This window comes from Silurus meridionalis, chromosome 22 (genome assembly GCF_014805685.1).
Source record: "Silurus meridionalis isolate SWU-2019-XX chromosome 22, ASM1480568v1, whole genome shotgun sequence".
Taxonomy (NCBI): domain Eukaryota; kingdom Metazoa; phylum Chordata; class Actinopteri; order Siluriformes; family Siluridae; genus Silurus; species Silurus meridionalis.
The window spans coordinates 12081503-12104961 of NC_060905.1; the positions used below are offsets into that span (position 1 = coordinate 12081503).

Genomic DNA, 23459 nt, shown 5'->3' on the forward strand with positions numbered 1-23459 from the left:
GCCACAGTCACCATGGTTGCTCATCAGGGATAAATACACACCATTCACCTTGACTGTTGATTTCTGTGAAGCTGCTTTGAGACATTGTCTGTTGTGACAAGCTCTATAGAAATAAACTTGACTTGACACTGCGCTAACTCTAGTTTATTTTTATACCTCTGGCATCATTGTGTACGTTTTCAAGTTTGAAAATATATATATATTTTTAAATGCGCTCAAACTGCGAGGTCGAGACTAAACAAACTTGCAGTCTACCACTCGTCAATGATGGCACTATTAACTATGTTCCACATAAAAAGGATTGCATTGAAAGCACTGTACCGAAAGATTCTTGGCACGAATACGTGTACTGTTACACCCCTAATATCTATCTATCTATCTATCTATCTATCTATCTATCTATCTATCTATCTATCTATCTATCTCTCAGAATACAGATAAATCTGTGATTGCTGATCTAAATATTCAACTAAAAAGTTGAAAATGTTGCGATATTTTGCATCACGCTATTAACAACAGACTCCCAAAGCAGCTTTACAGTGATAAGGAGGTTATGAATTTAGAATGTAAAGGTTTATTGTCAATACATTTTTCATCTCTAATGAGCAAGCTAGTGGTCACTGAAAAGAAAACTCCCTGAGATAGCACAAGAAAGAAACCTTAAGAGGAACCAATCTCAAAAGGTAACCAATCCTCATCGTTTCATTACAGTTCAATCATTGGCGTGGTGTACAATTCAGTGAAAGGTGATTAAATGCAGAACTGTTCATGCAAACTGCGGCCCAAATTTGTAACAGACTTGACACTATTAACAGTCCAGATCAGTCTTTATAATTCATGAATATGTGGGTTAGGTTTGGAGTTTGAATAACAGAAGTCTCCAATCATGATTTTACTAAAGGAGGAAATAAGCAGAGTTATAGGGCAGGAGGAGTTCTGAGATGCTTTCATTGTTGACAGGACTTCAGGACCTTACACACACACACACACACATATATATATTAGATTTATAGAAGAAGAAAAAAAAAAAAAAATCTATCTTAACCTTACAAAAGGACACAATTCAAAACTACGAGTTAATAAGCATTTATTAAATCATTACAGATTCCAATGCAAAGACTTTAAATAACTACACAAATAAACAAAACCTTTTTTCACAATCATTAACACCTTATATTTAAACAATGTACAAACATTATATACATATTTACACATAAATATGTACAAGACTTCAGTTAAACTGCTGCTAGCAGTAAACAGGTAAGGACCTCATCAAAACATTAATATATGTATGACATATGACACCATATACTGATGTATATCCACAAGTCATGAAGGGATTTTTGTAAAAAAATATGAAATGCAAAAAAAAAAAAAAAAAAAAAAATTATATTCTGCAATTCAGGATTAAATCCAGCGTTGGCTTTTAAATAATCAACAGCAGAGTCTTTTTATCGGTCCATATTTAAACAATCGCTGTCAAAGGAACAGATACAGTCATCCACTACAATAATCCCAATAATTAACAATACTTAAATAAAATACTAGTGCTTCCGTTATGGCATCTTAAAACTTTTGGATAGCCAGCAGATACACAAAAAAAATTTAAGACACAAAACACAGTAAAACAACAAAGATGCAACACCATAAGAATCTTAAATGTTGAGACATCATTCGCTCCAAGAGCATTTCTTTTTCTTTCCCTTAAAAAGAGGCATTACATGGATGTTGACATGACCAAACCAACACATTATTTAAAATACTAAATAATTAAAGAGCTTTGTTCTCCTCATATTGGAGGCAGTCGACTATACAAGATCAACCTTGTCCAAGTCACTACACCAAGAAAAAACATCTTGGTTAAAGAAATGGCAAGAAAATTCGTGCAAATACTGGAGTTATTGCCCCCCAACAGGGTGCAGTCTGATCTTGTGTTTTGTTTAAAATCCCACAACTGCCTTTCGCACAGACATCAAATATTGTTTGAATAAATATTGTTCAAAACTTGACATGGCAGTGTACTCTGTTGTCTTTAAACACTGTACACTGTAATAAAGTAGTGTTGTATAAAGTTTATATTTGGTAACACTACAAAAGTGCGAATTATTCCTCACAACAATGTTTCATGTTTCATTTAAAAAAAACAAAAAAACGTACGTACCCTGGATTTGGTGAAACCTATTTGAAAGATCAACAATGATTTCTCCCAATCATCAGCCAGGTAGAAAACATGTTAGTGCAGTGTAAGTATTTTGTGCTTTTCAAGTTCAGGACAGTTTTTTTTTTTTATCCTGTTCTGGTGAGTAGCACTAATGTTGGCAACATAAACCTCAATATCACATTTCAAGTTTTTGTGCATGTTTAAAAGGGGAAAAAAAAGGAAAAGAGTCTTTTGGCCTTGCATGTGGTTGAGCAGCCTTCAGACACAGATAGGCAATGTGACCTGGAGTTTTCCGATCACAACTGGGTAAACATAATTGGCCTGAATGCCTCTATAGGAGATTCATTAGTCTCTGAAAGTCCCATATTTGGTTGTCCAGTTTGAAGACCCTCTGCAGTGTTCTGTGATGTTACAATACATTGACCAGTTCGGTTTCTAATGAATCTGCATCTGACTCCAACTCCCTAAAGCAAGAGAAACACAAAGAGTTAGAGAACTGTATAGTGAATTCAAAATTTGCAAGATGAAGTACCGTTTGATGGTATTACAGCTGCTAAAGCTCACCAGGACCTTTCTAATCAAAAGAGTGTTACAGTAATCACTTGCATATTGGTAAAGTCCCAAAAATAGAAGCTGGTGTTTTGAACTTGTATGTGCTTGTACTTGCTATTGTATATTGCAACATTGCCAATGAAAGGTTTTAGTCAACATGTTGATTTTTTCTTTTCAACAACAGAACTTATATTTCACCCTCACTCGGTCCTCTATGCTTGGTTTTTTATTTGCAGCTGAAAAAGGAGCATGTTTAGCATTTTCTTAGATTTCTAACATTGGAAACACTCCACTATGATCAAAAACCCTGGTGCATTACTTAAAAAAAACTAACAAAAACAAGCAAGTCTGAAAGCATCGTAATATAGTCGTGATATGAGAAAGAAGTGTATGTGCATGTATATGGATCTTACCTTTGCTCGTTGAGCAGTTTGCGGTTTCCTTGTCGTCTCTCTTCGTTAATTGGATAAGTGGTAAATATCAGCAGTCCTATGATGATTAGTGCAATTGGAGCAGCAGAAACCAGAACCTTCAGCGTAACATTCACTGCTTCTGGCTGGGTGCAACCTCTCGTTATATAACCGGCAAAACTATTTGGAAAAAGAGGAGCAAAAAGATTTTTAGAAGGATTAGTTACATGTAACGATTCCTCGAGTAATTCGATTACAAAAATTCTCTGAGGCAAAGGAATGTGTCTCAATGCTTCGTTTAGTCCATTTAACTAAACACTGAGCACTGTGTTTCCCACGGACCGTTACTACTGATGATAAATACACAAACATTTTAAGCAGCTTTTCTGGAGTCAAGAAAACCACATCACGATACTGTGCAAGATTTAATTAACAAAAACATAAGTGGGAATAATTATGAGTTTCTTTAAGTAAATTTTTTCCAATAACCTGCTCTACGTGGCCACTGCGGAGGCATTTTTGAACACACTATATTTGTTTTTAAAGGCAATTCAATGCACTAAATAGCTTTATTTTTTACCGATATTAATGTATGCACTTTTGGAAATAGAAAATGTACATTTAAAATAAAAAGAAAAAAAAAAATTATTAATTGTTCATTTTAAGAGACCTGTCTTATTTTCTCTTAGTTAGAATTGCTAAAAAAGTAAAAAGTACAGATTAATCGATGAATAATCAATAGCAGCAGCCCTAGTTACATGTTAATGCTCGCTGAGGTTACATAATTCTATGATGAGTCAAACAACTGTAAGGTACGTGCAAAAATATCTGCATGAGATCCGTTTTACAGATTGCAAGATGCAATCTTGCATTTTTTTTAGTGCTAAGATGAAGATCAAAAAGTTCTGTTCACATAAAACCACATCCAGACAGAAGACTGAGATCAGATTTCGATAAACCACTGCATAAGACCAACCCAGGTAACTTGGAAGAGCTGTATGATTACTAACAAACACGCACGCACGCACGCACGCGCACGCACGCACGCACGCACTCGGACGCACACGCGCATGCACGCACACACACGCACCATATAAAATATTTCTGTGAACTAGAGATCTCTCTCAATCCATTAGTTACTATGAACAGGGTTTCCAAATGTCTCCCCGGACTTTTCTCTGACTAAAAAGCTGAATTTCCATGACCTATAATGAATGGAAAAACAGGCCACTGTTGTGCTGAGCACTGAGCAGAAAAAAAACAGCCACAGACAGCATTTTAAATCCATCCATTTACATGTTGCAGGGCCTTGTCAATCTTTTCAATAAACCTACAAGATTAATACAATATCGATGAAAACTTTTACACAAATCTATGAGTTTAAATACCTGACAAAATACCGATTGCAGAGGCTAAGAATGTGTCAAGAGTTAACAGTAATTAGCTCGCAAACTAATTATATACTATATACTACATTTTCAGTTCTGTCAGGGACCACCTCTGCTACCTAGCATAGGCTACACTTTAAAAATTATTTTTAATTATAACTAGCTAGCTAAAGTTATAGCTACATACCACTTTGTTCTGATGACCTGTATGATCAGTGGGACTCAGTAAGCTTCAGGCACAACAGATTTTAGGCTCCAGGGTCTTTGCCAGTGTTAAGTGAGACTTGCTGCACTGTGTCTCACACTACAGTTACGACTAAAGGCAAAACACGTAAAAAAACTTTTAATGTCTAGAATAGACCTTGATATTCCAGAAATTCCATAACCCATGAAAACCATGTATGAATAAAGCGTTTGTGTTTCCTCCTATAGCAGAACATGTCTGATAGACTAAAATTGCAGGGTCCTTCTGAATAATCTCCAAATTAATAAATATTGATCTGGTCTGTGCCAATCCTACTTCCTGACATCTGCTCTGAATTATAGAGCCGAATGTTTTTTATCCAGAAACAGGTGCAAGCTCTGCAAATGGTTGAATCGCACTTCTAGTTAGAGTATACACAATACTGCCAAAAGATTGCAAACACCTGGTCATAAGTCTGGTATGTCCCCTTTTGAGCATCGCATTCCACATTTAGTCCCAATTTGCTCTTATAATTCCCTCCACTCTTCTGGGAAGATGTTCTACTAGATTTTGGGAGTGTGCTTGCAGACATTTGTGTTAAATCAGCAACAAGGGTGTTCGTAAAGTCAGGTACTGATGTAGGTTGAGGAGCAGTCAGTGTTCCAATTCATTCCAAAGGTGTTCAGTAGAATTGAGATCAGAGCTTTATAGCAGGCCACCCAAAATCTGTTCAAGTTTTAAGTTCAAGTGAACGTGAAAATGTATTATACCGCATCCAAAGACCCCCTGTACAATTGTGTGCCTTCAGCTTTGTGTTAACAGTTTGGAGAAGAATCACATAGCAGGAAAGGTCAGATGTCCTAATACTTTTGTCCATATAGTGTATGGTTTATGGTAAGAACCATAAAAAGCTCTTAATCTACTTAATCCTTCATTTAATATCCCATTTGAAATGTTCACACAGGTTGAAAAAACAGATGGTCCCAGAGTTATGATGGTTCGATTTTTCGATCTTACGATGACAACAGTGATGCCACAAAATTGTGAAAATATTTAGCGTTGCAGGCAAACGTAGCAGCGTATGTTGTCCTACGCTCGCGAGCCCGCACTTGTCCACCAGCGCACATTCACTGCATTACACTTATATACTGTATAGTTTATAAAACACGGTACTGAAAATTGCTCCGTTTTTGCATAACCGTGTTAAATTATTAACAAATTACAGTATACCCCCCCATACTGATCATCATTTTTTAAGACTTCTGGATAGGCTAGGCCATGTCTCAACTTACAATACTTTCAAGTTATCATCAGGACCCATATCCATCGTAAGACGGGGACTACCTGTATTAGCAAAAATTTTACAGGATGTGTGATGTGCAGACGTACTCAAGGCTTAGAGTTGAAATTCCCAATGAAACTCCAGAGGCAAACTTGGTGAAGAACACATAGAACGAGTAGAAGATGGCTTCATATCCCTGAGATTTAGGATTTAGCACTTTGAAGTCATCAACCACATCAGGAAGCATGGACCTGCGCACACACACACACACACACACACACACACACACACACATTAGTTTATGGAAGTGTTCTTAGTCAGCATCAGTGGTTCTCTTACTAGCTGACACTCACCAGGGTAGGAGGAAGGCTGCAGCAATGCTGACTCCAGAAGCAAAGGCAATAACATAGGTCACGATGAGATTACTTTTCAGCAGGACCATTGTGATCATGAATGGAATCACGATCTGCAAGATGAGAAGTACCAGATCAGTGCACTGAAATCAGTAATCTTGGCCAACTGGATTATAAATAATCACAATCATTATTTTTAAACACCACTGCAAGTCACACGTCTTAAATGGTCATGCAAGTACTTACAGTAGTCCCAACATAAACGGCGGTTTTCTTTCCAAATCGAGAAAGGAACCACTGCCAGAAGGGGATGGTGAGAGTTGCAGAGAGCTGGAGACAAAATGGATTAAAACAGATTAAAACAAGATAAGACTAAGACTTAAAACCCTTCACTCTTATGAGCAATTATTACAGCCTTTTGATACTAGTAAAGCCACTATGAGGAAGACAGTAATTATATGGTGAGGTTGATAAAGATGATAAAGTATTTGAACCGCTGCCTCCTTCATACTGATTTTAAGTTCTGACATCAGTCTGTACATTTCTGCTGAAAAAACCTTCATCAAAGTGTGCATGCTTATTCAAAACATGGGTATATGTGTTGATGTGTTATAATGTGTGTATTAGCTGTTAATCCCCATTTAGTGACAAGTCGTATTTGAGCAGGAAGTCAGTTGAAGCAACTAGCTAAACCTGATGCATCACTTAGAGATTTGTTTTATAGATTAATGAGACATTGAGTCTGCAGTTGAAAGTAAACATTGATGCAGTTACAAATAATAAGGATAATCAATTATTATTTTGAAAGTTTCCTAGCTGAATAATAACTTTTACCAGCTCAAAAGACACCATATTTGCTTACTTCTTGAATTAAAAAAAAAAAATGTTTTAATTAAAATGCTGTCTGTTGTGCTATTAATTTAAAAACAGCACTCACCATGACGACCAGCAAGACATTTTGAAAGTCATCTCTGAAGCCCAGGGTGTAGGAACAGAAAAGAGCAAAGTTGCCCTCCAGGAGCTGCACACAAACATTTTTTATTTATTTTTGATTTATTTAAAAAAACCCTACTTGCAAATCCTAATAAAATAATACATACGGCCAAAGATATCTATAGTCAGTCATGTTGGTCTGTGGCTTTTGCCTCAGAAAGCGTCCGAACCAAATCCCATGAAAACACCCCTATTTAAAACAGGTGTAACACTCACCATAAAAGCCAGTGAGGTGAAGAGGAAGCCAATAACCAGCTTGGCATATGGACCATGGCCCATTACCAGACGTATGCCCCGGAAGAAGGACATGCGCTCCGAGCGGGTTGAGGTTTCTGTCAAAACAAGACAGGATAATTGAGAGGTTGAGGTTTTGATTATATTGACTGTAATTCATGTGAAATGTAATGGAGTCAATGTAAGCGCTTAATCCACCTCAAAATGTCACCCAAACCCTATGTATAGCACAAATACTAACAGTGTGTGAATTGTTCAGCAGTAAACACTCTTGACTGAAGGTATTCAGTTCCCGTTCTGTGCTTTCCTCTGCCCCAGGCTGATCCAGATCTACAAAGACTACTTTGTTTAAATGCTTTTTCCCCTCAATGAGCTAACAAACTGCAACACTATCTTTTACAGTAATCCTTTTTTCAGATGCATCTCTGAACTCCTATCGGTTTACTCAGTGCCATTCTCAGGCCCACAAACCTGTCTGGGTGCCAGCCACTGCCTCAGAGTAACCTGAGACTAGTGAAAACGATTGAGTCCTATTTTCAACCTGTGAACAGGACTACATTTCTAATGAAGAACTTAATTTGTTTATATGAAAAGAATATCAGGGTGTGAACAAGGTGTATTTCTGTGAAAACATGAGAAACAATTCTGGGTTACCTTTGCACTCCTTCACACCAAAGAAGAGAACTATGGCACAGAGGACGTAGATGGCGCAAATAACTCCCGATGCGATCATGTAAGCCTGTCTCTGAGAAAAGAATACAGATGGGGTAATGGGTTAAACATTTCCAAGAAGAGTAATATACACTTTAAACCAGTTCACTCTTAAAACAGCAATACATTGCCCCCAGAGCGCTAGGACTTACTGTTTGTTCCAGGGAAATGTGTGGTTGGCTGGTGTTGACATCAGATCCAAAGTTCTGGGAAGTGGAGTTAAGATCATTCCCAACTGGAATACAGGGTGCATTGGCCATTCCTACAATCTGCCCTTGGATTCCAGTGCCAATGAGTGTCCCCAAAACCTCCACAGTCATACCTGAATGGGAAATGTGGCAATGACGAGGAGAGGTATGGAGCAGAAAGCTAGCGCATGATCAACGTTTACAGCACATATCTGATTGGTCAGGTATTGTAAACATTTGTGTAACAGCAGCTGTATTGCCAGCTAGTGTGTACTAATGTGCTCATTCTATTAATTGTTAGCATTCTTATAATAATGTTATCATTTCAATTCTAAATCTATTAGAATATTAACTACACTATGTTTCGGTAGCACAAACCACAAAGGGCAGGAAGCGAGCAAAGCATAGCGCCTTTGTAGAAGTGCACTATATGTTGAGCATAATCTGAGACTGTGTCTGTTCGAAATCGATTTCTATGTGATTTTTGAATTATTATTATTAAATTAAAATAAATGTAACTAGTAACATTTGTTAAAATTGTTTTAGAATTCACATGCTTCAATAGCAGATTAATGCCAAATCTTCAACATCAGAATGTGGGTGTGTTGCTCTAAACTACACAAAAAGTGTTTTGACTGCCTTTTTTCAGCCTACCGCTTTGGGATGAATGAAAACGTTGTGTGTTTAGGGCAGGTCTCTAAATCAAAACTGCACATGATCATGACTCATTCACTGTTTCTGGCACCTTTTAATACTTACGATAGGCTGTGGCTGAATCCCTCTCCTTCTGTTCTGTACTGATGAACATGGTAAGGGCTGAGTAAGGCACATGGAAGCACTGCAATACAAAAATCATGACGAGAGTAGGTTGAACGATTTTCACTCACAAATGCACTACAGGGTGTTTGTATGCAGAATAATAATGTTAGAAGATACGCACTGTTTGTAGAGTCTGGAAGAGGCAGTAGAATATAAGGTACCAGAATACTTTGCCCTGTTCAACAGGAGGCACATACCAGATGAGAAAGTAGGAAATAACTGCAAATGGAGTAGACAGAATGATCCTGTAAAGAAATGGATAAGAGGAAATTACAACACCAGTTTTAGAATCATTGCACCAAAAAAGATTTAATAAATAAATAAAATAAAAAAAACCAAACCACTTAACACCAAAGCACAAAACTCTCCATTTTGTCATATCCTTCGTCTGCTCTAGACTATAACTTAACCATGAACAGTAGCTGTCCATTTCATTAAGGGAAATGTCTTGGGTCACTTCCTGTAATTGCTGCACACTTCCTATTACACACTCATGTTACAGGAATGTACATGATGCAGAAAAGAAAAGGATGGGTGGGTGTATGTCATCATAAGGGAAAAAATCTGAGACGAGTATAAGAAACTGGTTTTCTGAACAGGTTTGGGAAGAGTTGTATTTGTCTGAATAGATTAGGTCAGAGACGGAAAATAACATTAATAACAAAAGGTGACTCAATTGCTAAAAAAAGGATCAAAAGTTATTCTCCAGCTGTGTTTGGCTAATGCACATAGGCACAATAAACCACAATCTGTGGTCAGTCCACAGTTCTGTCTCGCATTTGTTAGTTTCATTTGAAAGCAAGTCTGCCTTTCTCATTTAGTTTAAGACAGTCATCACACCACAAGCATGCAATGAGCAAATTATTGCTTTAGTAAATGCACTGACATCTGAAAACACAGGAGCTGTTATATTACATTGCATACCGCTGTAGTTGCATATCTACCACTCATATGTTCAATTTTTGTTCATCTCCCAACCTCTAATTCCATTGCAGCATTTAGTTTAGTGATTCAGATTCATTTTTATTTTTCTTTATTTAATGTTTATTCACTAAACCTTAAATCAATAATTTGTATTTAATAGATCCTGAAGACAGGCAACACTATGATTAATTGTTGCTGCAGCAACTAGCTGTTTGATGACAAACATTTAGTTTTCATTCTTTTTGAACTGAAGTAACCCCACAAGGCTCTACCTCTGATTGGTGGATAATCAGTGGTGTGTTGTAGGCTGGACCACTCACAGCTTTGGAATTCGGATGTCTCGCAACACTCGCAACCGGCCCCCCCCTCTAAAAAAGTAAATCTCTCGCTTGCGCGCGCGCTCTCTCTCTCTCTGTCTCTGTCTCTCTCTCTCTCTCTCTCTCTCACACAGCATGCATGCAACCGTAGTGGAATATTCTCTATCAAATTACGTGTCTTATTTTCAGATTTGATAATATAGAAAGCTGAACATTCAGTATTATTTCCCATTCATTTACATTAAAAAACAAAAAAAGCCAGCTAGCATTACAAAATGTTCAAGCTAAAATATACACCCTTATTAAACAGCATTCATTTCAAAATGTCATGGCTAAAACTATGAATGTGTTTTAATAAAAGAGGAAAGAATATCCTATTAACCATCCTACCAATGGTAAATAAATGGAAAAAAGTGTTTTTGAGAGCTTTGGGAAATCATTAATTTATTCATTATTACGCCCAACAATTGGCACACCAACAGCCGGCTATACGTTCCATGAGCATACGTTCAATGAAACAGGCGTGCAAGAATGAACCAGAGAAAGGGGGATGGGCACTTCCAAGGTCGGTGACCTCGCCACAAAATTGGAAGCGGTAATGTGGAAGCAGCATCAGCCCAAGCTGAAGCTCTGCCTTATCCAACCCACGAAGCTAGGCGAGGCATCTTAAATATTCCATGGTTCCTAAAACCAGATGCCGTACAGCCTCGTTACTTTTCCCACGTTTTTTGTGACATGATTAGAAAGCAACACGGCTTGTTATACTGCCATATTCGATTACAGTGGACAAATACACCCAGAACCCCAAAGGCAAAACAAAACAGCTGCATTGTGTCACTAAACAATTTTCTCAGGCAAGCACCAGGTGCAGATATTTCCTTTAGCACCAAAAGATCTGGCATAACCCACTGACTTGGCAAACCTTTAGCTGCCCTAAATGGATTTTAACCACTACTGAAAAGCCCTTTTCCAGCTCCAGTCCTCTTAACCTTTTAAAATCTATAACTCAGCCTCTAATGAGCTTTTTGACTTTCTCACACAGTCAAGGCCACCAAGCTGACTTGGCAACAGAATTAACACTCTCCCATGACATTTTAAACCCAGTGGAACAAATGAACTAATGTCTAGTTTTACAGAATCTTGTGAGAGATCCTACACTGCCAACCAGGTTCAATCCATTGCCCAAGATGCCCTCGCTAAAATAGCCTTGTGCAGTGAGTTTCATTCTTATCCACAGGGGGGAGGTGAGGGGTGGCGTTAAAGTTAGTAAACCAATTATTCAAAAGAGGAGCCTCGGCAGGGGCTCGTCTCAAAAAAGTCCTTCAGGGCACCATTACAATCAGGAAGGGAGGGAAATTTTAAATCCTATTCAGACACCAATATGAAGATTAGAAATGCACCAAAGATTTGAATAAAGATTTTTCACCTGGTCAATTTATTAGACATGAAATTCTTCCATGTGTAATAAACTGAAAACAGTGTGGTAAAAAGAAAGACATTGGGAATAAGTAAAAAGTACCATGGCATCATTCTCCCAAATCTGGTCCATGGAGTCCGGCTGATTAGGAATCCCACAGTGGGGTCGGTGATGGCATCCCAGGCTCGTCCCACGAACAGGATAATGGAGGCATAGAATGGATCCAGCTAAAGAGCAGAGAGGGGGAACAATCAAGGCCGTAAACAAACAGCGCATTTGAGCATCAACAAATACATTCTAAACAGACAACATTCTAGTCATAAATCCACAACACATTAACATGTTAATTCTGGAGAAATGTCTAAGGAATGTGCAGTTAATGCAGTAGGGAAGCAGACACAGCATCACGCACAATATCCCTCTGTTGACCAGTAATTCATCTTTATAAGTATAAACGGCAAAGCGTTCATATATGTTGTTTAGATTGCGCACTTATCACAGCTCTAGCCAAATAAAAATAGGTCTAATTTGATGAAGCTATTATGGTTAACCATATAACCATACCTCTACTGCATCAAGAAAAAAAATTTTGTTCAAAGATTAAACAGATATTTTTGGAAGATTATTTGCTCTAAAATTTCAATTTTTTAGCTAAAATTCCCATCCTTGAAAGAAGTGGGGCCTGTTACCAAATGGAAATTATTATGTAAATTGCAAATTATACAGGACAGCACCCATATATTTTACATTCCGAGTTTGAATATTTAGATATATTGAAACTAGTTAAGAAAATGAAGAAAGATTGCTTTTAAAGGACAACAATTTAAGAACAAAGGTTTGTCAAATTTTACCTTTTGTGTGCCAGTTTGCAAAAAGTTTGACAGGAATAACCTGCTTTTTCAATTTATTGTCCTGGGCATAGACATGATTTTTGCCTGAGAGCTGTATTAAGAGATATGTATAGTCCATAACAACACTTCTAAAAAGTACCATTAGCACTTAGACTGCCAGTGGGGAGATATATATACACACACACACACACACACACACACACACACACACACACACACACACACACACACACACACACACACACACACACACACACTATGCGCACTCACATATATGTGCACACATACATACGCAAAGTGCTTTCCCATGGGTACTTCTGTCAGTCTTGTAGAAATACAAATGCTTTGTGAATTTCTTCTAGCACAGGCTACCATACCTTCACATGCCACAGCTCTGAATGGTTAAATGTTCTGGCACAGATAAACCAGGCGGGGCAAGAAATTAACTACAGTGACCTTTTGCAAAAGTCAGAAAATACCCAGAGCACCAATGACCTTGGGGGCGTTGCTTGCCTTTTCCTTGGAAACATAATAAATATTACAGTGTTCCTTGAGCCAATAGTGTTTGTGTGTAATCTGGTCAACAAGCCTGTTAATGCCATAGTAATTCCCTATTTGTTTAACAGCAGAGTATAACTTTATTTAAACCTATTAATGTTCCAGCACAATGCCTCCATTGTGTGTGTGTGTGTGTGGGGCTGTCACCTTCTTGTGAGTGGGGCAGAGTGGCGTTACTGGCCCCTGAAGTTAAAATACAAGCTCATAAAGTGGGGTATAAGTGCCATTGAGAAGTCCCGAAGTCCATTAAAAGCAAACTTGGATTTTGGTTTATGCATCATAAATGAATAACTTCATGGTTCTAGTATTAACACATGCACCCACTAACGAAGCATAAACAGAAATTTCTGCCTGTTCCCAGGTATCAGCATAGGGTTAAAAACTAAGCTGACTGACTGCTCGCTATTGTGAAAATATCAAAACGCATGTACAGTTGTTCTTAACTATATGCAAGCCTGATTTAAAAAACAAAAACCAATACATCCTGAATGTAAATATAAAACACGTCTTAGAAGATTCATGACATGCCATTTCATTAGTCACAGTAAAGTTTTTGTGGATAGGGTGTGTCAAGGTGCAGCATTCCATATCCTCATGCAATAAAGCTCAGCTCGCTAAGATCAATCCTTTTTCTCAGGAGAAACTAATAATGAGGCTTTTTTAAAAAACATTAAAACTCACCAGAGCAATATCCAGGAGATAGATCTGGAGGAAAAAACCCAAAGCACATCCTGTGACCTGATAAGGCGCTCCTCCTATAGCGTAACAGAGCTTATTGCAAACTGACAAGTGACGTTTGGGCTCCGTCTGGAAAAAAAAAGAAAGAAACATTACATTTAATAATAAATAAAAGTCTGTATGGAAGAAAGATAGGAATAAGTCTCATTGTCTTCATTTCCCAGTCATCATTGCCTTGTAGATCGGACACAAACATTTTAATTATTTCAAATGAAACAATAAGTGGCAAAGCAGCATACTTTTGTAACAAAAGCCAAATCATTTTAATTAATCAGCGTTTCCGGGTGCCACAGTATTGTCCTGACTATAACGTGTGTATGTACACCAGACAATTTACTGACCTTATACTGACTGGCCACATATACTTTCTGTTATGCAGTACACAAGCACACACCTCTGAGGACACAACTAATCGTGATCCAGAAACAAAGGCAGGCTGATCAAATAAAACATACATAGTAACTGACATCAACACTGATTAAAGATAAGTCTGTTTTGAAGGTGCACTGATCCGGGCCTAAAATTTGAAAGGCAAAAATTAAACCACTGATCTTATGGTCTAAGACTGAACAGTTTCAGTACGGTGGTTCACACTTTTCCTTGCAAAGTTGCTGGTGGTGCTTTTCTCACAGGAAATTCCTCACTTCTGCATTATCTCCAAAATACACTCGCACGATTACATGAACTTTCGTGATTCATGGAACCTGAACGTTAATGAAAAAGTCATCAACCATCAAGGAATGACCCTCGCATCCGTCCGCAATGCAGTGTGACTGTTATAGCATATCTACAATGTGGTCTGTGATGCAAAACTAAGCACTTACAAACTCATTTTCGTTGCACTAATATTTACACACACACACACACACACACACACACCACAATCCACTCTACACACACATAGTTTCACCAAAATGGGGGCAAAACTTCAAAACATTACCGAAAAAAAAACATACACTGGTAAACTTGTAATGTTAACATGAAATCCTCGATTAAGTGAAAAGGTTTGGTCTCGTGCAGTCACACCATCATACCACTATAAATACAGAAATGTTTGCACAGGTATCTCGAGGGGAAAAAAGCACACTTCTTTGTCTTTTGTTAAAAAAAAAATAAGTGTACAGTGTGGTGCAGCAAGTCGATCACATTAAAAGGCCATGCAATTTATTGATGCAGTTAAACTACTCTGATTACGGAAAGGAAAAGAGATTCATTAAGTTTTTGGTGACGTGAGCGCGAGCCACTCGAGGATATGACACGTAGCACAGCATCTGTATATAGACACACAGCATCACATGACTCGCTTAATATATATATATATATACACACAAATACACACGTGTATCGTGATTTAATATAAGCCGAGTTGTATCCGTTATAGAAACCATAGATATTTTAGTGATGAATTAAAAAAAAAAAAAAAAACACTGAAAATATATAAAAAGAATTCGGTCCATTGATGATAAAGGAAAAGGCGGCACTTTTGAAATCCAAACAGATTTTCAAATGAGAACGAAAAATGAAGAAATAAATAGACATTTTTTAAAACCTTCTAAAGACGATGTGCTTTTATTATCTCTGAAAAAAACCCATAAAATAGTGTACAGGCACTAAGAAGCCCCCACGCCCATCAGCACAGGACAGTGGAGCATGAATGAACAGCATGAGTCTTTCCTGTGACACAAAAACGCCAAATTAAACCCAAAATTAATCTACTCTTATTTATAATTTCGCAATTAATCTACGTTAAAGAACATTTGGTGAATAAAAATGACCTTAGAAGAGGGTGTGACTTTGTCGGCTTTCCTCAGCAGACTGGCGTTGGAATACTGCTCAGCTCCTTCTCCTCGGGCCATCGTGGAGACACTTGATATATAATAATATATATGTATATATTTAAACTACTAGTGTTTTAAATTAATTTTGAAATAACGTGTATGTATTTGTGCGTCCTATAGAAAGCGTAACTCTAATGAACGAGATCTACTACACGTCGAACTGTGCGCGTCCCCGAGCCGGCTCATTAAAATACACGAGAGCACTTCCCCTCTGCCTCACGCGTCGCCTGTAGCTCCGCCCATCGCTCGTATCGCACCATGCAACGTAACGACTCGTCACGGAGGCTCGACTTCCGGAGTGAGTGGCTTTTACGCGCATCTCACGTGGAAAAAAAAAGGAAGCCCTTCCAAAACCACCTAACACCCATCAAACATACATCCTGTGGCTTCGCAGTGAAGCAGCTCGTTGAGCTCCATCCTTTCTCTCAGGAGTAACTAATGACAGGGATTTAAAGAAGCATTCAATCTTACCAGAGCAACATCCAGAAGATAGATCTGGAGATAAAAACCCAAGGCACGTCATCGTGTGATCTGATAAGGTGCTCCTCCTGCAGCATAGCACCACTAACAAGTGATATTTCTCCCCTGTCTGAGAAAAAAAAGAAACATCACATTTAAATGTCAAGTCAGTATGGAAGAAAGATACAAATAAGACTATGTTGGAATGAATTATATATCATTCTGGATGGATTCATGATTAATGATGGCCAAGTATTTATTTTGATATCAACATTTGAATACTTGCAGCTGAAACAAAGAAGTGGCAAGGCCTTTGTAACAAAAAACAAACAAACAAATAATTAAATGTATTCACCCTTAAAACCCTGTAAGCTCAAGACAAGGATATAAGTGTGTACATGTTTCCGGACGCCACAGTATTGTGTCCTGAGTATAACCTGTATAGACTCACGTGATACACCAGACAGTTTACTGACCTTATCAGCCCCTTAATCAGCACACATACTTTCTGTCATGCAGAACACAAGCACACGCCCTTGAGGACACAACCAATCATGATTCAGAATCCAGGGCAGGCTGATGGAATATAACATAATAATATATAATTTATATAAATAATATACTATAAGTAAATATTGACAGTATGGGACACTAGCATTGTTATACTCTAGGAAGAATTTGGCCTGTTTTTTATTTTTTTATTTTAATAAATCATTTTGCCTGAGATCCGTGTGTGGTCTGATCTGATCCCAGTGTTGTGGTCATGGCAGTATTTATTTTTTTGTTTGGTTAGTTTTTGAACTGACATCTGGAAAAAACCCTTACCCGAGATTTATAACATGGTGGTGTTTGAGGTGATCTTAGTTTGTATGCCTTGGCCTGAGCCTCAAACACTAACTGGATGATGTTTTTTCACCAATAATGACCTGTTTGGTCATCCATTAATTGTATTTGTTTGTTTATTTACTAAACAGTTGAATTATTTATTTATTTACTGAACAATTCAAATCATTCGAACAACCTAATACTAAAACCAATCCTAACCACCCAATACTTAGCCACCTGACTCTGGTTTGTAAAGTATGTGTCATGTGTGAGGCAATTTACTGTGTGTGTGTGGAGGTGTGTATGTGACTGTTAATTTCCCATTTTTCTTAACCACACCTGCATGTCACTGTCTGTGCCTTATTTACCAACTCCAAATACATTTCTTCATAACTATATATATATATATATATATATATATATATATATATATATATATATATATATATATATATATATATATATTTCTTAAAGACAGGGTTATTATAGGTCACGACAAATAAATAGAAATATTGATTCTGAAGCAAATAAAATGAAATGAAAAAGAAAAGTTGTATATTTTCTACATGTACAGTTTTATGTTTACTGTGGGAAACTTAGAAACTCAGAATAAGATCTAGTGTATTATTATCACTCAGATGATGTTCTAAAGCTAGCACACACTATGTTGTGTTTTTATGATCATAAAACATCGATAAATCATAAAAAATTCAGTTTTCTTTAACAATGTAAGTCATGAGTAGACATGAGCTATCAATCCACTCTGTACAAATAACCCATGGTATGTTGATTATGCCACTTATGGCAGTATGAACTATAATGTAGGTTTTGCTTGTATCCATTTCATATACATATGATAAAATGTAAAATCTAAAAAGCTAAAGTGATAGTTTCAAACATCGTGTACTGGTGTGATTTACTTTGCTTTCTTTTCTATGAGCTTTCAAATTAATCTTTAAACTTCATCTTAAATGAAATTACCAAATCAAGTGTTGAAACCTATATGTTTCCAAATGTGAAATGAATTCATAGTTTGCCTACCAACACTGTTACCCACCACCAAATAACCTTAAAATAATGTTTTTTATATAAAGTGTTATTACTTCTCTCTGAGAAGCACAGAGAGATATTTAAAATATACTATATCAGATGCTTTGCCATGTTGAACCAATAGAAAAAAGCATGGGGTTTTACAATGTTACCCTTCAAATAAATATAAAGATTGGTAAGAACTTTTTTCTTCACACTTCAGTCATTTTTTGCATTTGCATTTCTAACTTCAGCAAACGTCTACATTTACAATTACTAATGAACAGAAATTTAAATAAGCAACCCTACATTACCGGCTGGAATACTAGATCTTTAAAAACAGTTAAAAGATAACATATAAATAAGAAAAAAATAAATAAGATGATAAGGTATTAAAAAGACAGTTAGGTAAATTGACTAATAACTTATTGACATTTAATAGAAATGTATAGTCTGAAGTAAATTCCACAGTAATCAAAAGAAAAAGATAATTTTATTAGCTAATAAAGTTAATCATAATAAAACACATTTCATTTTAATTCCATTCATTTAAATTACATATTAGCTTTACAAACCAAGTGACTTTAGATGTATGACAGTGATCAAAAAGCAATAAAAAGAAAACGAATACTGAAATATATAAGAATAATTTTCCAACTTATTTAGTGAACCTTTTTTTATAAATGTGCATGCACAATGATACAAAAATAATAAAGTAAATCCTTGTTTTTATTAGTCTTATACACAGCAATGTTTACATATTATATACATAACCTTGAGTAAACTATGAATGGCTGGCTGTGGCCACGTAGAGGCCGCAATATTTACGCTCTCAGATTAATGATCTGATGTTGCTGAAGTTCATGCAGACTAAACTAATCAATGTGTGTCAACAAAAGATAAGATAAGTTTATTTAAAGCGTCCCTTCGTGTTGATACTGGTATTGCTTGTTCATAATATTGTCTCACTGTCTTCCGGTATTTGTTTATTATTTCAGGTTTCTTTTTAAGGAAAGAAAAATGACAGCTATTAAAAATCTGACCATTAAATAAATACCACTGGTACTGGTTTAATCTTGGCAGATGGACTGAGGGTTTGGCCCAAGTTACAGTAAACTGCAGCAGCATTCAAAGCTGCATCACCTGCCTTCAGGGTAGTAAGTAGAGCTATGTGCACTAATCCAAAGCCTGCAGGGAGCTGAAAACCGCAATATGTTTTTTTTTAACAGCAGTTACATTTGGTCAAGGGCCTATTGTAAATTTTAAGGCATGTGGTTCAAATATTTTAGACAATACGCCATTCATTGTGTTTGTGTTGTGCTGGGTAACATTAAAGCACTATGTTTGCATGAAAGACCAATGTGCCTGGAACTAAAGATATACATTTTAAAATGGTTACATGCATTGTAGTCTATTTACCATTGCATTTTGTAACGCTCAACTAAAGCAGAATATTGACCTTTAATGTCATAACCATAAATTTCTTTTGCATTCCTGTTCTCCACGATGCCAAGCATAGTTGAACTCCCTTGTAATCATTATTTTGGAAATGAATGCAGAACATGCAAAAGAAATAAAAAACATCTCAGATTAGGCCATGACCATGAAAGAATCCTTATCATTCTATTAAAATAGAATCAAGGCTATATAGTCTCTCTCCCTCTTTCTCTTTCTCTGTCTCTCAGTCTATCTATCTATCTATCTATCTATCTATCTATCTATCTATCTATCTATCTATCTATCTATCTATCTATCTATCCATCCATCCATCCATCCATCTATCTATCTATCTATCTATCTATCTATCTATCTATCTATCTATCTATCTATCTATCTCTCTCTCTCTCTCTCTCTCTCTCTCTCTCTCTCTCTCAGCTCAGCTCAGCTCATTTCAATTTAATTGAGTTAACCCATTGTATAACAATTACGAGAAATATTATTTAACATTTAACATTTATAAAAAAACCAGTTTGACAGATTTGACTATTTAATTCAACATCTGTCAAAACGAAAAATCTGATATACTACATTTTTAAGTTGTAGATGTTATGCTTAAGAGTAAGTGAAAATAAGGAAACAGTGAAACAAAAGATGTGGGCATTTGGTGTTTAATTGTGAAGAACTCTCTATGACTTTTGTCATATAAATAATTTTTGAGGCAGATTTAAAGATATACAGAGAAGAATCGATATAAAGGAGAACAAAAATTAATCTGTTTATTAAACCCATACAAGATAAAACAATAACAAGACACCAAAATACAGATAGAAGTTAAAAAGCCACTGGTATATATGGTTTCTGCAAGAGATGTTAATTAAAATAGCAAGGAACCGGTACCATAAAAGTGTTACTCCTACAAAACAAAACAATTAAAATGTTTAAATGAATAGTATGTTGTGGTAATGGTGACCCTTAAAAGAATAAAGCAAAATGGCTGAATAAATGATAGGCTCATATGTTTATATTATACATTCATTATACTTATTAAATACAGGATTAGTGCATTTCATGAGAATTTCATGAGATTCCACGAGACCTCTTATTATGACCTCTCACCTTGGCACTAAGTGTATTAATTACTGTGACTTCATAACAGTTATAGTCATCTTTTATTACAGTGCCTTTAATTGTCTTTGCTTACAAGCACAATGTATGCCAACACTGTAGCAAAGGTCCAAAGCATATCAAGAAGTGTGTTTGTGTGTGTGTGTATACTGTGTGTGTGTGTGTGTGTGTGTGTGTGTGTGTGTGTGTGTGTGTGTGTGTGTGTGTGTGCCAGGAGAGACAACGGCCAACACTATACATAGACAGAGGTGTTATGGAAACTCACGAGGATAGATTTGTGTATGCTATGTTTACTACGTCGGACAATGACCGCATGGAAAGCACTGCCTGCCTTTGATACTGTGTGGGACAGTATGTACCTATTGCTTTTCAAGTGGCAAATGAATACAAATGTTTAATTAGCTATTATATTTTTGCTTAGATTAGTTTTAATAGTTTAGAGAGTATGTAGTATATAATACAACATTTCTGTATAGAGTTAATAATGTTCTGCATAGCAGGCACAAGGTGTAGTAACCTGAAAGGAAAGCCACATCTAAATATCAATTACCTGAAAATTATATTTAAAAAATGGATACATAGAACAATAAAAAGAATACATATCAAACCCAAAACAAACGCACAGGGGCAGTAGGAGCAAAGTATAACCAACAGAAGCTGCTTCTGAAAGTAGAAAGGTGAACCCTTTAACCAGAAAACCAATACCTGAAAAGTGGTACCTGTTCTGCTGCTTAAAACAGATCCTTTTTTCCAAAAAAAAAAATCATACCTGTTTTTGCATAACAATGCCCTTGAGCACAAAACAGAGGTCTGTGAAAATATGGCGAGCCAATGTTGGTGCGGACAAAGTCAAATAGTTTGCACAAAGCCCTGACCTGAACACTACTAGGAACAATTTGAACTATTGTGAACCAGGCATTCTCCTCACATCTCACAAATTAATTTGTGTAAAAAATAGGCAGAAATCTTTATAGCTACAATTCAAAATGTTGTGGAAAAAGCCTTTTCAGAAGAATAAAGGTTATTATAGTAGCAAAGGGGTCCATATCAATGTCCATGAATTGGAATTGGATGCTCACATGAGTTAGATGGTCAGGTGTCTACATGCAGTGTACAAATGTATCAGGCTGAAATATATTCAATAAGTGCATTAAATATGGAATATATATAATTTAGCTGTACATCTACAAGGTGGACAAACATGGTAGGAGTATATAATAAACAGGTTCAAAATATCCTTTGATGAATGGGATAGAGGTGGCTGACAGGACATACCTTCATAGTCAGCATTAGTAATTGTATACCTACACGGTGCAATTATATAATAACCATACATCATTAAATGACAAATTGTTGTAAACTGGCACCAAATTATATATTTGGCACTGACTAATCAGATGACATACACACACTTTCTTATACCTTGCCCACATGCATAAAAATCTCAGGTGATAAGATCAAAGTACAACAACATATCCATGTGGCTGCAGGTCAAACACACACCCGCTAAGCCAAACCGGTGCAGCCTAACCCATTAAACATTCAGCTTGACCAGAGAGACAGTGATGTCAGCCTGTTTGTTAGTGCATGTCTCCACAGATAAGATCTTGGATGGTTTCATCATTCTATGACACATCACCGCTACCAAAGGTTATAGCAATCATTCAAGTTTAGTACCATTAGAAAACAAGAGATTAATTCTTGGCCTGTATATAAGCTACTGGATCATAAGTGTTAAGGGTTTACTGTCATTTAAATGGGAAATGTCCTAAATGTACATGCTTACAAATGTAAAAAGACATCAACTCATGCTGGCATACATACAGTAGTGAGTACAACCCTTACATTTCAGCGAACATTTTAGTATATCTTCTCAAGGGACAACACTATAGAAATGAAACTTGGATATTTTTTTAGAGTAGTCAGCGTGACAGCTTCTATAGCAGTACAGATTTACTGTCCTGAAAATAACTTAACATATGGCAATTATTGTTCAAATAGATAGCAACAAATGTGAGTACACCATAAGTTATAACAGCTGTACGTCATGTAACTATGCTAAGCCGCATGTCCTATTCATCGTGTTAATGTTTTTGTCTGCTTAACACGACCATAAAATTTGTGTATCTTGTATTAGAGCAGTTTAATTTTCTCATACTGACCACTGGATGCTCAACATGGCACCTCATGGCAAAGAACTCTGAGGATTTGAGAATTAGAATTATTGCTTTTCACAAAGATGGCCTAGGCTATAAGATGATTGGTAACACCCTGGAACTGAGTTACAGTACAGTGTCCAGGGTCATACAGAGGTTTTCCAAGACGGGTTCCACTCAGAACAGGCCTAGCAAGGGTCAATAAAAGAAGTTGGGGCCTTGTGCAGAAGTTGGCTTCAAAAAACAATTGCATACCTAGGGTGTGTGAGCACCATTGTTATCTAGCATTGCCTTAATCCTGGGCATACAATTCTCCAGAGAAGATGTTCCCATGAACAACCTATGCAACTCTGGTGAATTCTATGCCTAGGATTAAGAGTGGAAGAGTTTCCCAGAAACAACCTTTGCAGCTCTGGTGAATTCTATGCCCAGGATTAAGGCAGTGCTAGATAACAATGGTGCTCACACACCTAGGGTGTACTCACTTTTGCAATACAGGGTTGATAT

The 23459-nt window shown here is 36.7% G+C and overlaps 1 protein-coding gene across 1 annotated transcript; it reads right to left on the bottom strand.

Annotated features, from left to right (window-relative positions):
* Positions 1–1070: 1070 nt before the first annotated feature.
* On the bottom strand, positions 1071–16114 carry mfsd2ab (major facilitator superfamily domain containing 2ab). Its single transcript, XM_046835189.1, has 14 exons — positions 15856–16114; positions 14024–14149; positions 12036–12160; positions 9397–9520; positions 9216–9294; positions 8421–8590; positions 8212–8302; positions 7540–7655; positions 7268–7351; positions 6577–6660; positions 6331–6443; positions 6085–6228; positions 3127–3303; positions 1071–2625 (listed from the first exon to the last, which is right to left on the bottom strand). Exons 1-14 carry the CDS (start codon positions 15934–15936, stop codon positions 2571–2573), a joined length of 1569 nt encoding a protein of 522 aa, XP_046691145.1. The 5' UTR covers positions 15937–16114; the 3' UTR covers positions 1071–2570.
* Between the last annotated feature and the right edge of the window lie 7345 nt (positions 16115–23459).